Source organism: Gobio gobio, assembly GCF_949357685.1.
Source record: "Gobio gobio genome assembly, chromosome: 11".
Lineage (NCBI taxonomy): Eukaryota > Metazoa > Chordata > Actinopteri > Cypriniformes > Gobionidae > Gobio > Gobio gobio.
Genome location: NC_137104.1, coordinates 50,025,359 through 50,043,966, shown reverse-complemented (window position 1 = coordinate 50,043,966; position 18,608 = coordinate 50,025,359). Strand labels below are relative to the sequence as shown.

The window sequence follows — 18,608 nt, the reverse complement described above, 5'->3', positions numbered from 1 at the left end:
CCAGAGAGGAAATGTTTTGTGACATTTTATTTTATTTAGTGTGGGAGTGTGTGATGACCTCAAAGAATTCACAGGTGAAAAAGACGTAATATTAAATATTATTATAAATATACTTGAAATTCAAGTAGAATGCATTTTAATATATTTCTAAAAAGTAAACTAGAAGTACTTTAGTGATAAATATATTCTTAGTTAAGCTTTTAAGAAATATGATAAAACACAAGCATAATTAAAGTGAAGGTTTAGTTTATTTACAGAACACATTCTTATTTTACTCTTGCTCAAAGTATATTTGATGTGTATTTTGTGTAAGAACAGTAAAATGATTGAGCTCAAGCTGCTGCGTAACACTGGTTACTAGAGTTAGACTTTAATGATAAACTTTTACAGGCAGTTTCACTGTCGAGTAGAGATGAGAGAAAAATGCCATGAAATTATGAAATATTTATGAAAAAAATCATTTATTGAACAAGCATTATATTTTTACATTAAAATATGTAATTATAGCTGACAAATTAAAATATATAAAAAAATATCAGCACATGCATAATGTTTCCAGATTTAATTATTAAGATCATTACTTTCATCTCCTGTTTCATATTGGGCTGTAAATTCATTTATTGTATCTGATAGGTGTGATGACCAGAGGAGTTGAGTTTTTACCTTTATTGTTTGGATATGGGCAAAAATATGGATAGAGTTTCCCAGTGAAAGACTGAGCAGTGAAAGAGTAGATATGAGAGCTGGACTCCACATCATAAAAGGAGACCAGACCCTCCTCATAATCCACAAACACACCGACCCGCTGCGGCTTCACTCTCAGAGACAGAGAGACACGAGGATCAGCAAAGGCCGAATATTTATTCCCATTCCTCAGAGTCACAGTCCAGAATCCATTACTGGGTGTCGCTGTGATCTCTCCCTTCCTGTCAATGGATTCTCTGGCCACTCCTAAAGTCCAGTCAGTCTTTCCCTTCACCTGCACCTCAAAATAAAATCTCCCTGAGGAGAATCCCTCCTTTCCCAGGACATTTACATATCTATCAAATCTCTGTGGTTTGTCTGGGAGTTTCTGTGTAATGTCTCCATGTCTCACTTGTTTTCCATCATCAGACAGGATGAGATGAGGATGAGCTGTATCAGGATCCAGAGTCACATCCACTGAGAAAACAGAGAATATGAATCATAACTCAATACACACATTCTGTGATGATGTTTGTAATATTTATTCAGTGTTTAATCACACACACACACACACACACACACACACACACACACACACACACACACACACACACACACACACACACACACACACACACACACACACACACACACACACACACACACACACACACACACACACACACACACACACACACACACACACACACACACACACACACACACACACACACACACTGTACCTGCATACTGCTGCATCCTCTTCAGATCTGTAGAGACTAATGACAATAAAACATCATCAGATCTTTGACATGTTTATGTGTGGAATTATAGACGAGATTTAAGGTTATATTTAAAGAGTTGAGCTCAATATCATGTTTTATCTGATCAATGTGTGTGTCTCTGCTGATATTCAGAGAATCAAACAGAAACTATTGCTTTGAGCTTCAGCTCTTAATATTCCTCCTTTTACAAACAGATTTAACTTTACAAATGTTTGGTGAAATGTTTTATGCAAGTTATTTTTGTGTCTGATGTTATTGAGGAAATATAAATCTATAAATATTAAAGGTCCCATGGCATGAAATTTTCATTTTATGAGGTTTTTCAACATTAATATGAGTTCCCCTAGCCTGAATATTGTCCCCAAGTGGATAGAAATGTTGATCGGTGTAAAACCGAGTTGTGGCTGTCTTTCTCTGCCTTTGAGAAAATGACAGCCCAGACGAGCTGATCTTGAAGTCTCCTGGTTTGACGTCCAAGCAGGAACAGTTACCTCCCTTTCCTCCGCCCAGAGAATCTGGCACGCCCATGCAAACGCTCAAGGGGTCATGGCTTGTGAACCAGTGAAAGCTGGCAGTTTCTCAGTGTTTGGATGTACAAATGAAAACAGAAGTCTTTTTTCAGTTCCTTCTGATCTGTGATCAGTGATTTCTGATGTGTAGCTTATTATTTATTATTCGTGCACACAATGCGGCTTCTCTCTCTCCAGACAGAATGGTGTTTTCGTGTTTTATATCTTGTGAGTCAGTGTTTTTGTACGTCCTCGTCGCGTCTATCGGTTCTAAAATGTGCATACAGTCATGAGTTTCTGCTCAACATCAGCAGAGATAAACCTCACACACGCCGAAGCTCGGCCTTCAACATCCCTGACCCCCAGTACTGCATCTGGCCCACAGCGGAGGCACCAAACGCGGCGTGAGATTAAGCAGAAGGGGGGTAAGCGCGAGCATATTCGGGCTAGCCAGCCTAGCCCCACAATAAACTGGATTACATTCGATTACTGCTGTTGTGTCTTTGTTTGCGCTGTGTACTCAACGCGCGTCACTGACGCTTTTATTTTATTTTAAAAATAATGCTATTATCAACACTTACTTTTAACTCGTTCATCTCGACAGCTGTAATGGTACTTTGCATGTGTTACAAAGTTGGTAGATAATGATGAAGAGAAGATGGACTCGGTGTGACTGGGACTCGTGTTTATTCAGAACTCTCAGATACAAACACAATAAACTCGCGCTGACTGACAGCGCTCTCATAACTCAGTAGTTACTATAAATAACTTTGTTAGCAATCGCTGAGCTCAGTCTCTGGTACATTAGTGATGTCCGGTTCGCGAACGATCTTTCTTTTGAACCAGTTCTTTTTAGTGAACCGAATCAGTTCACCAAATCGGACTGAATCGTTCTAAACGGTTCGCGTCTCCAGTCAGCGCTGATCCATAATTTACTAAAGTTACTAACTTTCTGACATGAGTGACAGTCCCTCCGACTAGAAATAGACTAATAACCTGAAGTATATGCTGTAACTACAACAGTTCAGACATGCTGAGAACTGATGTGAAGTGAACTCAGGTCTCTCTGGCAGCAGCTCGTGCCTCGTTAAACCACGCCCCCTCCGCTCATATAAAATGCAAAGATGTCAGCCAATCACAACAGTGGGTGTTTTTACTGAAGTCTCACAGCAGACACGCCTCTTGAAGCAGGGCATTCAAGCCACAGGGCAAACAGCAGTATAGAAAAAATGCCTTTTATTTCTAAATTATGACATTTTATGATGTAAAAGTCATATTAACAATATAAGTACAGCTCAGGAAACATTATAAAATAATAGAAAAATGCCATGCCATGGGACCTTTAAACCTAAATAAACTTAATATTAAAGCTGTTTGAGCAACAGATCTGAAATTCTCCTCTAAAGAAGAACAAATGTGCATCTCAAACCCTTGATGTCTATCAGTTTGATTTTCTTCTGCTGAAATGATTTTTATCTAAAACATATTCACAAACGCCCACTGCTGTGATTGGCTGCTGTGAGACTTCAGTGTAAACACCCACTGCTGTGAGACTTCAGAGTAAACGCCCACTGCTGTGATTGGCTGCTGTGAGACTTCAGTGTAAACGCCCACTGCTGTGATTGGCTGCTGTGAGACTTCAGTGTAAACAACTGTGCTGTGATTGGCTGCTGTGAGACTTCAGTGTAAACGCCCACTGCTGTGATTGGCTGCTGTGAGACTTCAGTTTAAACACCCACTGCTGTGATTGGCTGCTGTGAGACTTCAGTGTAAACACCCCCTGCTGTGATTGGCTGCTGTGAAACTTCAGTGTAAACACCCACTGCTGTGATTGGCTGCTGTGAGACTCCAGTGTAAACGCCCACTGCTGTGATTGGCTGCTGTGAGACTTCAGTGTAAACACCCCCTGCTGTGATTGGCTGCTGTGAGACTTCAGTGTAAACACCCTGTGCTGTGATTGGCTGCTGTGAGACTTCAGTGTAAACACCCCCTGCTGTGATTGGCTGCTGTGAGACTCCAGTGTAAACGCCCACTGCTGTGATTGGCTGCTGTGAGACTTCAGTGTAAACACCCCCTGCTGTGATTGGCTGCTGTGAGACTTCAGTGTAAACACCCACTGCTGTGATTGGCTGCTGTGAGACTTCAGTGTAAACACCCCCTGCTGTGATTGGCTGCTGTGAGACTTCAGTGTAAACACCCTGTGCTGTGATTGGCTGCTGTGAGACTTCAGTGTAAACACCCCCTGCTGTGATTGGCTGCTGTGTGACTTCAGTGTAAACACCCACTGCTGTGATTGGCTGCTGTGAGACTTCAGTGTAAACACCCCCTGCTGTGATTGGCTGCTGTGAGACTTCAGTGTAAACGCCCTGTGCTGTGATTGGCTGCTGTGAGACTTCAGTGTAAACGCCCACTGCTGTGATTGGCTGCTGTGAGAGTTCAGTGTAAAATGCCCACTGCTGTGATTGGCTGCTGTGAGACTCCAGTGTAAACGCCCACTGCTGTGATTGGCTGCTGTGAGACTTCAGTGTAAACACCCCCTGCTGTGATTGGCTGCTGTGAGACTTCAGTGTCAACACCCACTGTTGTGATTGGCTGCTGTGAGACTTCAGTGTAAACACCCACTGTTGTGATTGGCTGCTGTGAGACTTCAGTGTAAACACCCCCTGCTGTGATTGGCTGCTGTGAGACTTCAGTGTAAACACCCCCTGCTGTGATTGGCTGCTGTGAGACTTCAGTGTAAACACCCCCTGCTGTGATTGGCTGCTGTGAGACTTCAGTGTAAACGCCCTGTGCTGTGATTGGCTGCTGTGAGACTTCAGTGTAAACACCCACTGCTGTGATTGGCTGCTGTGAGACTTCAGTGTAAACTCCCACTGCTCTGATTGGCTGATATCTTTGCATTTGAAATAAGTATTACATGTAGAACCCTCTCAAATACTTTTACTATGTTTTTACTATTACAGCTGTTGAAATCGAATTGTGAAAAGTGTTGATTATATTTAAATCTATTCCCATCACAAGGTTGCAGTGATGCAGATGATAGGCTGTTGATCACGTGACTGCAGTGAATCTCGTCATTGTAAGGTGATTTCACAATATTCACAGTATTGTTGCATCACTAATCATAACTAACAATGCAAACACGATGTAAATACAGTAAGAGATTTGTTGTGTAGTGTAAGAGCGTCACTATAACGGGAGTTTTGGCAAGTGTCCAGATAAACTCGTGATCGACAGATTCATCCATTATAAAGAGAGCGTTCTTTAAAGTAAAAATACTAGGATTATTCATCATGAATTTCACTGCCATTACCGGTTTACAAATCAAATGCGTTTCTTACAGTTTGCGGTTTGCTGATTCCAGAACAGTTGGCACAGCCTGGGGTTATTCCAGAAAGCAGGTTATGTGACATACCCGAATATGTTTAAGGATAAGTAAGCGGATAACCTCAACTTCCGGTTCCAAAAACGGAGGTAACTTTCAGGATTTGTAAGTAACCATAGCAACTCACTCTCTGAACATAACAGCTCCAGAGCAGCTCATGACCCAGGGCTAGTTTGAGTAAGAGGTATTCAGATCTGTTTTATATCATTAATATAGTTATTAATATAACCAAATGTGTTTCAGTTATATGAAATACAATATTATATATTAATTCTAAAGAATTAGAATTAAAAAATTGTTTTTTTTAAAATGTTAATTCAATTCAAATATATTTAATGTTTATTGTCATCTCAAACATGGATCTGCATTCAATTAATTAAAAGAAAACATTGAAAAAAATATTGCACAATCACAAACAGGTGGCGATGTGCAGTAAGTAGGTTATGTAACTCGCCATTAAACAAAAGAAGAAGAGGAAGTAGAACGGCGCGCTCTTTCTTAGCGTCTGTTTCCATGGTGAATCATTGATTCGTCGCTCTGTTGAGGATGTCTTGTGTGTTAACCGGGATCATACTCTGAGTCGGCTGAACTTACTCCCGGACTCGTTTTTGGAGCCAGCAAACCTCGAGTAAACAAGGTTTGGGTTAATCAGCCGAGAGTTCAAGGTTTATGTGACGGTAAGTTAATCTTGCTTTCTGGAATACCTCCCTGATCTTTGAGCTACAGTTTGTTAACGTTTCTTCGGGCAGCAATTTTTCACATTTGATCTTCGGCGGATGGAGACGCTGATCACTTTTGGGGATTTTCTTCACACAAATCAATGGTTTGGCCTCGGAACACTTGGGATATTTGTACTTTTTGAATAAATTGTGCATGCAGTCGTATCTGCCTGTTATATCCTGTATTTTATAACATATAATACACAAATGGGTAGTTTAGGGATGGGGTTGGGTTACATGTTCAAACGTGTCTATCACAATCCAACATGTCATAATGGCAAAATCATAACCCAATATAATTTCATCATGACGATAACGTTCCCATGCCCAACTCGTCTGTGTATGACGTCTGTGTATGTTTCTCATTAAAAATCTGAAACACATGACGTGATGTCTCTACACTAGGACATGGTGTTGTATTTGAGGTAAAAAATGATATAAATACTGTTCGGTTTATCGCACAAACCAATCGTTTCGTGTCTTAAGACAATAATGTGTCGTCACGAGCCGCATGGATTATTTTGAAGTTGTCTGTGCATGTTTTTTTTACCCTAATAGAATTAGACCCCATTGACAAGCATTCTATGACTGATACACAGCAACGGTTGAAGTTAAAAATCTCCATTTGTGTTTTACTGAAGAAACAGACACCTACACCTTGGATGGCCTGGGGGTAAGCAGATAAATGTAAAATTTTCATTTTTGGGTGAAATATCCCTTTAAGCAATATATTTGCTGCTGACCATTGATGATCCATTTCAACTATCCTTATAAGCAAAATTACTTTAGATAAAAATAACATTTGTGTTTAATTTTTTGTTGTTTTTATTCTTGAAGTAAGAGTCTTGAATTGTCTTCTTCTGCGTCCGCAGCACAGCTGAAAGGTTAGTTTGAGCCTCTACTGTACAGACGTGAATCTGCATTTCCTTCAGCCTCAGGATTATTATTACACTTTAGTTGTGAAAAGGCCTTTACATTTGCCAAAAATAGATCTCCTGTTTTTTTGTTATGAAAAATGTAATGCAAAAAAAAAAAACATTTCCATAAAAATGAAAGTAACTTAGTTACTTTTTTAGAGACCAACGCAATATTGTAAAGCATAACTTTTAAAAGTAATTTTCCCCAACACTGCTGATGTTTAAAGATGATGAATATATGTATCTGTATAGTGTATTTGATATTATCGTACCAGTTTGTGTGAGTTTCTCCTGTAGAGCGTCCTGCAGTTGAGTCAGAGCTCTCCTCAGAGTCTCCAGACTCTCATCAGTCTTCACACTGATCTCAGGCCAGTTCCTGGAGTTTCTAGAGCTGCACAGGGATGAGTAAATCTACAGCAGGAGAGAGGAGAAATCCTTCAGCATGGGGAGTGTTATGGTGTCATATACTGCATTATCATTGATCAGAGAGATGTTGACTGACCTGTAGGAGGTGGAGGTGATCTTCAGTGTGTGAGAGCTGCTCCAGCTCAGTGTTTCTCATCTTTAGCTCAGTGATCTCCTGCTCCAGCTCTTCAATGAGTTCTTCCTCCTGTTTCTCTGCTGCTTTCTGCTGCTCCTCCATCATCTCCAGCAGTTCAGTCTGACATCTCTCAATGGAGCGGATGAGATCAGTGAAGAGCTCAACACGGGCTGCTTTCTCCTCCTCTGTGTTTCTCTGCTCAACCAGGACAATCAACCAATGATTAGTGGAGTTTGATAAGACAAGAGTCAGTGTTACTATTGCTCATACTTCAGTGTTTTTAGGCGGTTTTCAAAAGACGTAAAATAAGTCTTTGATGTTACCAGAGTGTGTATGTGAAGCTTTAGCTCAAAATACCCCACAGATAATTTATTATATAGCATGTTAAAATTGTCACTTTTTGAGAGTAAGTCAAGGTCCCCTTCCTCCTTAATTATGGTAATATGTAGAGGAAGTAGAGAAATTAAGGGAACAAATGGGGAGACAGAGAGATGCCGGAAGAATTGTTGCTGGGACAGTGCAATGACGTTAAATAGAGGGTATGCATTGAGGTCACTTTCCTGCTGGAACACGCCCCCTCAGCCGGGACTGAGTGGCAGAAGAGCTGCTGCATGACTGGAGTTAATATGGGAAAACGCAAGTAAAAACGGTTATCAGTTTAGGTTGGACTCGATATAGTGTTCCTTACAACCAGGGATGGGCAGTATTTCAGATAGATGTATTTAAAACACGTATTTGAAATACAAAATACTATTTTGTATTTTAAAGCCCTTGGAAAAAAAAATCAAATGTAATTTGTATTTAAATACATTTAAGATGAGTATTTTTGTATTTTCAAAATACTCAAAATACTTTGAGCCAGTCAACGGGTGCATCTCAATCAGCTCCCTAGTTCAGTAGTCAGGGCACTGATCAGCGGGTCAGCCCATTGACTTATGTCCTGATCTGTGCCCTGAGTACTGAACTAGGGAGCTGATTGAGACTCACGCAACCTCTTTATCAGGAGCTGTTTTCATGCATCAACTAGTTCAGACCAGACACCCCTCCCCCCAACCCCAACATTCATGCACGTGAGTAGACTACAACCCAGCCTTGGATCGGCAACTTTTCTGGAATAATAATGTCATGGTCAATTCTACTTGTTGATTAAAGTAGCTTGTCAAATGTGTTTGAAGCATTAATGTTACTGCATGTTAGGGATGGGTGATATCATATGACAATACATGTCGTAGATTCGTAGCGATGATAAAAAGGCCTATCGGGGTAAGCAAATATATCTGTGCAGCTTTTAGTGGGCAGGAATAATTGGAATGTTGGAGTGGAAAAAGAAGCAAGGGCGAATTAGTTATTGGCCCTATATAACTTGTGTTATTATAACGGCGAAAGGTAATTCAAGTTCACACTTGCACGTTGGCAGGCAGTTTTTTTGCAAGCGTGCACCGGGACAGAGTGGAACGCTGACAAAAAGGCCCTTGTTTATAAAAAGGCCCTTGCTTGAAGCCTTGTTTATACTTTCGCAATTCGCATGGTTCTACGCTGCGAACCTGCTTACTGCGCGCGCTCCTCAGTAAACCTACGAGGCTTTTATGCTTGACGTGCTCTCCAACAGAGGGACTCTGAGTAATTGTTCTCCAAACCGTCAAAAAGCAGCGATGAGAGGGAGTAGTTTGCAGAATAATTTGTCAAACACAAAACACAACATAACTTCTCGTAAGAAGTTTGTGAATAAATGGATTTTGTCACATATAAACTGATTAGGCTGTGGGTCATTTTGAGGACACATGTGAAAGCCAATTTCACATGTATTTTGTGTATTTTCAAAATACAAAATACTGTATTTGTATTTAAATACATTTTTCCATGGATATTGACACAAAGCCAGGAATCGTGTTTTCTTAAATGACCCTTTATAATCACAAAAAGCTGTCACTCACACGTTCAATGAACGCAATCTCACAAAGTTCTGTTATATTAATAAGTGAAGCTGACGGCAAAATGAATCTCTTATGTACATAATGTCTACACTTAGAGAGGATTAGCGCATGTGCAGAACTCAGCACTGGACAAAAACTGAGTGGATTCTAACTTTAACACCTGCGATTGGTCATTGTGTTCAAGAAATCAACAAACATGTCAAACATGCTACATTACTCATCGAAGCGACTACACCCCCCCTCAGAACTTCATATAATGACATTATTTTAAACTCACTTTTCTGACTTCTGCTGAGTGTTTGACGTCTTGAATCTTCTTGATTCTGTCCTGGATCATCTGCTGCACGTCTTTCTGTGTCTTCATCAGTTGAGTTTATAGACACAGAACAACACAATATGTTTTCAAAACTGATTTATTTATGTTAAAGAGCGTGTGATTCTTCATGATAAGAGCCTTTAAAATCAGTTTTGTCAGTAACTTCTACCTTCTTCTCTTCACTCTCCTCTTCTATAGGAACAGTGTTGTGGTTCTTGTGGTCTGTCACGTCACACATCGGACACACACACGTCTGATCATCTCTACAGAACAGCTCCAGAGGTCTCTCATGTTTCTGACAGATATAGTCCTCCAGATTACTCACAGGATTGATCAGTTTGTGTTTCTGCAAACCTGCCACTCTCAAATGAGGCTCCAGGTGAGTTTCACAGTAAGAGCTCTGACACACCAGACACGACTTCAGGGCTTTCTGCTTTCTTTCCTCACAGACGTCACACACAACTTCATGTTTTTTCAAAACTTCAGGTTTTTTCTCAGGATTTTTCTTTTTATAGTGATCTACAACTTCTCTGAATGTGGTGTTAATCTTGAGATCAGGTCTATGTTTGAATGTTTCTTTACAATATGGACAGTTGCAGGTCTGGCTGTTGTCCCAGCACTTATTCAGACAGGTCTTGCAGAAGTTGTGTCCACATGGAGTGGTGACTGGATCAGTGAACACGTCCAGACATATAGAGCACTGAAGCTCCTCCGTCAGTCGACCGCTGGAGGAAGACATCACTGGAGAGAGAAATGAAGAAGATAAATCACAACTTGTCTAAAGTTTGGAGACACTTGAAAAACACAGAATTCAAGTTTCTCATGCAGAGACATTTTGTTTGAAGGGCTTCTGTGTAAATTATTTAAATGATGATGATGATGATGATGATAAAGATTATTTTATTATATGGATGAATTAGAGCAGATAGAGAAGGGGAAAAATCAACAAGTTTAAAAAGAAACCCATGAAGTTGGTTTAATTGAAAGAGCAACTTTGAAGAAATCAAATATGATTTCTCAAATATATAAGAGATCATGTATAAGCTGGTCATTACTACAAAATGAACCCAGACAAGCTGATCAGTGCCTTAATGTACAGTAGTACTGTATATTCATCAACTGTACATTTGAAATATCACCATATGAGAAGAGTTAAAGTCATTCATGCACTAATTCATTCTTTTCTGGGTTATTTACTTACATGGAGGAGAATGGTCTTTACTGCGTCTCCTGGTTTCTCTTGCTTTTGTTGATGTTGGTGAAGATTCTGCCATTGTTCTTTCCCTCTTCAAGCCATTTCAAGAAATAAATAAAAAACATATTGTTTTTCACAACATAAATTATGACCAATAGACTGCTAAGACCGACCTAAGCCCATTCGCTACTGTATTTGGTCACTGAAGTTTAAATGAAACCGTGCCTCAAAAGTCAGATTTGGGGTTACTTCATATTCTCTCACAACCATTTATTAAACATTTCGGTAACACTTTAGAATAATGGTCATTAGTTAACATTAGTTAATGTATTAACTAACATGAACTAACCATGAGCAGTACATTTGTTACTGTATTTGTTCATCTTTGTTAACGTTAATTAATATAAATACAGCTGCTCCCGACGAGCTGGATGGCGCCTTGCATGGCTGACACCGCCGTCGGTGTGTGAATGAGTGTGTGAATGGGTGAATGTGAGGCAAAATGTAAAGCGCTTTGGATGGCCGTAGGTCTGTTAAAAGCGCTATATAAATGCAGTCCATTTACCATTTACCATTTATAAATACAGCTGTTCATGGTTTGTTCATGTTAGTTCACAGTGCATTAACTAATGTTAACAAGATTTTAATAATGCATTAGTAAATGTTGAAATTAACATGAACAAAGATTAATAAACGCTTTATAAGTGCAGTTCCTTATTAGTTAATGTTAACTAATGTAGTTAACTAATGTTAACTAATGACCATTATTCTAAAGTGTTACCAATATTTCTACTAAAGTGTTCAAATATTATTGATAGTGTCACAGTCCCCAGCTCAGTCACCCCCAACACTACACTTCCCAGAATCCCTCCGGCTCACCACCTGCACCTATTCCTCAACTCCTGCACCGGCAAGCCATCTCCCTTGTTAGCACTCATCAGCACTCCCTATATCAGCAGTCACAATCCTGACCTCAGTTGTCTGATCTCTGTTATGTTTAGTGTGTGTTGTGCCTGCCTGTTTGCATGTCTAAAGAATATTATTATTAAAACCTGTTGTTGAACTTCATGCATAATCTTCATCTGTCTGCCTGCATCCACCTGTGACAGAAGATCAGACCACCCAAAATGGATGATATGGCCAGAATTAGCGTCCTGGCAAATTTTTTATTTTAATTTATTAATGACGTTTGTTGCCTTGCTATCACCAGTGCACTCGATGACGAGACCCTGAAGACCTTGTTCTGGATTGGGGAAACCTTCTACCATCCTATTGAACTCCCAGACACCACAGGACTGAACTGGAAAGAGACCCAGAGCCCATTCCACCACCAGCGCCCACAAAGAAGTCACATGAGCCCCCTGCAACGCGTGAGCCAGAGCCCCAGGATAAGAGGACAGAGCTGGTCATTGTCCCGGAAGAATTGGCCCAACATGGATCTGACCAGGAGTGAGCCCACGACACCAGTGGCCGAGGGAACGGAGTTGGACGACTGGCTGATTGACTTCGACTGGGATTTGTCGATTCCCGCCCTATCCCACCTGGTATCTGAATCGTCCAGAACTCTAAGAACTGCGATTCATCAGTCCATTCGGAATTACTGCCCTTTTCATCTCCACCACCACAGAGCTCAGACAGTTCTCCAGCCCCATCGCTACTGGATGATTGCAGCCCTGCACCGTCTCTGGGGATGTCCTGCCAGGACGTCGAGCCGCAGGTCATGCAACCACCAGTAGCACCTGTCCACTCTGCCTCCAGCCTCGGATCCCTTCGGTCCATTTTGGCCCATCGACCTGTCGGCTCCGCCTTGGCTCCTCCCACCTTCAGCTCAGCCAGAGACCCTCAGCCTATTAGCTCTTCCGGGTTCCCTCGTCCCACCAGCTCCCCCTTGGTCAGTCATCATACCACTTCCGCTATGGACTTACGGGCCATACGCTGCACTCCATCCCTCTACCCCTTCGGCTGCAGTAGGTTCCTCCTTCCCGTCAGCATCGTCTCGGTCGCACCGTCATCGCCCCCAGTCCTTGGGTACTATGGCTCCACCCAGTGATGGAGTACTCGAGTCCTGGACTCGGACTCGAGTCCGACTCGAGACTCCGTTCTCTGGACTCGTGACTCGACTTGGACTCGCGGACTGATGACTCGTACTTGGACTCGAGTCTCGAGGATATGTAAAATCGCACTTGAGCATTCATCAAATTAATTACGTTGTTTCTGACTAAATAGGTTATCAAAATTTGACATAAGATGTTACACTTTTCCTGTTTCGGGCTCCCAAGACCGGCCGTGATCTATTTTTTCCCTCACAAACACTGCTACCACTCGCTCTCCTTGCTTCACAACACACTCACTGACTGACGTCACTCACTTTACGCCGCATTCTCGTGCATTATTCGCGGGCTAAATGTTGACATTTGTCGTGAAGTTCGCCTACACGGATTTTGCATCTAATGCTGAAAAGAGCAGCGCTAAATGTTGTGTGTGAAATCGCACAATTGAGGAAATGACTGGGACAACTTCAAAATTGAACAGACATCTGTCACGGATGCACCCAGAAAAGTAAGTAAAATGCTTTCCATTGGCTAACATTAGCTTTATAAAAACTATTATTGACTAATGCATATATGATAATAAACAGAGGAAGCTAGGGTTGGGCGATGTCTGCCTATTTGGCATCAGACGTCGGCGATGTCTACGTACAGAGAAGCGAATGTACAGTTACGTGACATAACTGCCAGATTCAAACTGTGCTTTCTGCAATGGCTGGCGCTGAGCCAAAGACGGACGCGCTCAGCGCTCAATCCCGCTTATGTTTATTTTAGATTTCAGATATTTAAATACATATAATTTATAGCAAAACAATACATTTATAGTTTGTAAAATACACAATGGTGTCTATGGAAGCAGCAATAAACAATCTTTTCAAATATATTTGCCGACATGACATACACTACAGGCCAAAAGTTTGGACACATTACTATCTGTAATGTTTTTGAAAGAAATTTCTTCTGCTCATCAAGCCTGCATTTATTTGATCAAAAATACAGATTTTTTTTTTAATATTGTGATATATTATTACAATTTAAAATATTTGGTTTTCAATTTATTATACTTTAAATTATAATTTATTTCTGTGATGCAAAGCAGAATTTTCAGGATCATTACTCCAGTCTTCAGTGTCACATGATCCTTCAGAAATTCTAATATTCTGATTTATTATGAGTGTTGGAAACAGTTCTGCTGCCTAATATATTTGATGAATAAAAGGTTCAAAAGAACTGCATTTATTCAAAATAAAAAAATATTTTCAAATAATATAAATCTCCTTTACTATCACTTTTTATCAATTTAACACATCCTTGCTGAATAAATGTATTGATTTATTTCAAAAAAAGAAAGAAAAAAAATGACTGACCCCAAATTACTGACCAGTAGTGTATATTGTTGTTACAAAAGATTTCTATTTTTAAAACATTTGCTTCTTTTTTCTTTTTCTTTTTTTACTTTTTATTTATCAAAGTATCCTAAAAAAGTATCACAGGTTATGAAAAAATATTAAGCAGAAGAACTGTTTCCAACACTCATAATAAATCAGAATATTAGAATTTCTGAAGGATCATGTGACACTGAAGACTGGAGTAAAAGACCCCCTCCATCATCACCGCCAGGGTCTCGTCGTCCATCTGCCACCATCCCTTTCACCTCACCCTCGTCCGCCTCCCAAACCTCCTCCACTTCTACCTCTACCATCCTTCAGTTGCGGCGTAAGGTTGCGCCTTTTCGGAGAGGGCGTCTTGTCACAATCCCTATCTCAGTCACCCACAACACTACACTACACTTCCCAGAATCCCTCCGGCTCACCACCTGCACCCATTCCTCAATCTCCAACACCTGCAAGTCATCACCCTTGTTAGCACTCAACAGCAGTTGGATACAGTTGAGCTAGGGAAAAAAAGATGGTGTCCATTTTTGCTGATCAGTGTGTAAATGTACTTGTTTTTACCAACATTTTTCACTTCTGATGTCATTTCTAGCAAGAAATTTCTACTGTAGTAATTAAATATTTGTTTAGTTCTCACCAAAGCTCTAGCTCTCTATGTTGCTGTTGATCATTAAACTGTTACACTGCCTTAGTCTAAAATGAGTTTTGTGAGGTGCCTTCATGCACAAACACTGTCTTACAAGTGATTGTCTGATAAGGCAGTAAGGCAACGAGTCAGCTGACTAGGTTTTTGGATGCAGCCCCATATCAGCAGTCACCATCCTAACACATTTGTCTGATCTCCGTTGTTTAGTGTGTGTTGCACCTCCCTGTTTGCCTGTCTAAAGTATATTATTAAAGACTATGAATGAAGTTCAACAACAGGTTTTGTGTGTCTGCCTGCAACCACCCATGACAGATAGTGAGAGAAACACAATCACTCCTCATACAGTGAGAGACTCATAAACTCACTGAACAATCTGAACTATGACCTTCTGTTTACATCAGAAACAGCACAAAGGTCACATACTTACCTACGAATAAATATATATCTCCACAAAATAAACATAAATATTGTGTGACCAAGTGAAGCTTGTATGACTAAGTATAGTTTTAATCTTTAATGTAAATGTGATTTTCAGCTGCAGTTTAGCAGGTTTGTCAAGTCTGTCTGCAGTTCATTTTACTTCCTGCTTCTTTAGTCTTTATGTAATGTGACAAAATCACAGAAACACCAAACTTTGCTTTACAACTAATCAAATTGCTTACTTTTAATACAATTCTGATACCATTTCAGTGCAGTAAACAACTAAAGTAGTCGAGTATTTGACATGATTAAACCTGGTTCTGTTCAACTTATCCCAGTTTGACATAAACCCACTAAACCAGATCACTTCCATTAGAAACCTGTTCAGCTCAATCTCTCTTATATTTCTATCATTACCTGTGTGAGGATCAGATGTGTCCACAAGACTCTTTGAGCGGATCAATAAATATTCTGTTGTTTGAAGAGGTTGATCGTCTCAGGCGTCCATATTGTTGCTGCTCAAGTTAATTTCACTTTCTCTGAATCTCTCTCTGAACTACAGTGATGTCAGAGCTCCTCCTGTATTCACACATTTACATTCGTCCCTGTATTCGGTGTGTTGGGTTCATGTGTGTCTGTTTGTGTTTAATCTCATTGTTTAATATATAGACTATACAAGTGGACCAAAGAAGAAATATTTGTATGAATTACTAAATGTCTTTTGTGATCCACTGAAGAAAGTCCCTCAGGTTCAGAACGACATGACGAGTAAATGATGACAGAAAGCTGCTCTTCCTTTAAAACATCTTCAGTCTTTTCAATCATGACCCAATTGAGCTTGAATCCCTGAGCTTGTCAGGATGATTCCTCTGTTGATCTGTTGGGAAAAAATAGTTAGACATTGTTGAACTATTAAAAACAATTGCAGCTCTTTTTATTGGTTGTACAAAAATTACAATCATTTGTGCACCATTTTCCCAAACACAACAAACAAAACTCCTTCATTTCTTAAATTCTCAGTTGCACTCCAAATAAATATCTGATGAGTTTGTGATGCACACAACACAGGACATGCACATTTCCTAATTGTTTACACAGCTATCTCAATTAATTACAAAAACTATAATCGTATTGAGAAGGACCTGACCTGGGGCATGAACACCACAGAATTGGTGATTTAGGCACAGCAGAGACTCTACTTTCTGAGCTTCCTTAGGAAGAACAACATCGCCCCGAGGCTGCTGGTATCCTTCTACCGCTCCACCATAGAGAGCATTCTCACTTACTGCCTTTGCGTGTGATTTTCTAGCTGCACTGTAGTGTATAAAAAACAGCTTCAGAGGGTCATCAGGACTGCAGAGGAAATCATTGGGTGCCCTCTCCCAACCTTGGAGGACCTACTCAGTTCCCGCTGCCTCAAGAGAGCTTACAGCATCATAAAGGACACATCTCATCCAGGTCACTCTCTTTTCAATCTGCTACCATCAGGCAGATGGTACAGATCAATTAGAACCAGGACAAACTGACTAAAAAAACGTTTTTATTGAATAGCAGAACAAGCACTGAATGCCACCTAACATAATGTTACGTTACCAATGTATACATATGTATGCAATCAAATGTCTGCACATATCTGCACTTTACTGCACATATCTGTCATATTTGCACTGGTTACTTTTGTTTAATTGTACATTTTCCTATGTGTATGCAATTTCAAAATGAGACAATTTCGTTGTACAGCTGTACAATGACAATAAAGTTTTCTATCTTTCTATCTATCTAAAAGGGTAAAAGAAAAAAGAGAAAAGGAAGAGGTGTTAAGGTGATGATAAACGGGGAACTTTTTTTGCAATGTTGCTTGGGCACTTTCCCATTGAGAATGGGCAACACATTTCTATCTGGATACTTTAGATCGGTCGTGGACCCTGTGTCTCACTTGGTTGCCCATTGACAGCAAAGAGATGAGGGGAAAGGAATAGATGGTATAGGAAGAGGAGATGCAGCAAGAAGAGCTGAGGATGTAGGAAGAGCAGAATAGGTAGAGTGGAAGGCAATGGTATTAGTGGAAAGGGCTAGAGAAGAAAATATAAGAAGACATGAAAGCTCTAGCATAAGTTCTGCCAGGAAGACTCAAATGTTACGTCACTACATTACCTTCCGATCTAACCAATCATGTTCTAATACTTGGAGTATAAAAGATCGCTACTTACACATGTCTGAGTTCACAGATGCTGCTACCAACATTCACCTCCATCCTCCCCACCACCACCAGGATGGTCCCTGCCCACACCTCCCAGAGGGGTCAGCTGTGCCCCTGCCTTCATCTTCAGGCAGGAAATGCAGAGTCCGTTACCCTCTGGATGTGAGATACAGACGGGGCCTATGCCAAAGAATCTCATAACTTTTTTTCTTTCGCTGGTCTGTTAATAAATTAATGCATTGTTACATGTGGCGGGGCACGGAGTGAATAAAGAATTGACAGCTAGCGACTATGCCCCCCTGGAAATTCGCCAGGGACGAGACTAAATTAATTCTATTAAGGCACCACAGGTTCATTCACAATGATTTGGCTGGAGACTGGGATATAAAGAGGAATGTACACTTTATTAAAGGTAAATGCACGGAATAAAAACATAAGCTCACTTATCAAAAATGGAAAGAAAGAAAGAAAGAAACACACAATTTAAATACACTATTCAACATGACACAATCAACCGGAGTAGACCTGGACGTCTGAATTTCAGCATGAAGGAGCCAAGGCGTGACAGCAGGGAATAAAGGGCACAATAAGGCCTCCACAGCACACCACCATTCCTATGAACCTGTGCACGACCACGCTCACACGTACACACACACACACACCACAAGTCACAGCAGCACTCGTGAAGGAAAGACCACCACCAGAAATCCACCCCTGCCTTAAGCACTCGGCTCCTGTAACAAGCAGAAATGTTACACACTAAACACAGAATAAAAATCACGCTAACACTTAAACAGTCACTTCACAACAATAAAATGGTGATTTATAAAATAGAGATGAGTTTCTACTCACACGATCGACTTACAAGAAATGAAAACAATAATCCAACGAAACCGAATACAACAAAATGAAAAG

General features: G+C 40.5%; 1 protein-coding gene across 1 annotated transcript; it reads right to left on the bottom strand.

Moving 5' to 3' along the window:
• Positions 1-231: 231 nt before the first annotated feature.
• LOC307134271 (E3 ubiquitin-protein ligase TRIM39-like) lies at positions 232-16,056 on the bottom strand. The gene is made up of 8 exons (XM_079829876.1): positions 15,911-16,056; positions 10,992-11,076; positions 9,960-10,531; positions 9,752-9,832; positions 7,502-7,735; positions 7,272-7,410; positions 1,428-1,463; positions 232-1,161 (listed from the first exon to the last, which is right to left on the bottom strand). The coding sequence occupies exons 2-8, from the start codon at positions 11,062-11,064 to the stop codon at positions 614-616; spliced, it is 1,683 nt and encodes a 560-aa protein (XP_079686002.1). The 5' UTR covers positions 11,065-11,076; positions 15,911-16,056; the 3' UTR covers positions 232-613.
• Positions 16,057-18,608: the final 2,552 nt, after the last annotated feature.

What these genes read in the sequence shown, in the direction of transcription:
- LOC307134271 (XM_079829876.1), bottom strand. Translation starts at nt 11,064, where the DNA reads ATGGCAGAATCTTCACCAACATCAACAAAAGCAAGAGAAACCAGGAGA. An exon ending in GGAGAAACTCACACAAACTG is followed by an intron (nt 1,464 to 7,271) that starts GTACGATAATAT and finishes TATTGTCATTAG; the next exon opens with TCTCTACAGATCTGAAGAGG. An exon ending in GAGGATGCAGCAGTATGCAG is followed by an intron (nt 1,162 to 1,427) that starts GTACAGTGTGTG and finishes CTGTTTTCTCAG; the next exon opens with TGGATGTGACTCTGGATCCT.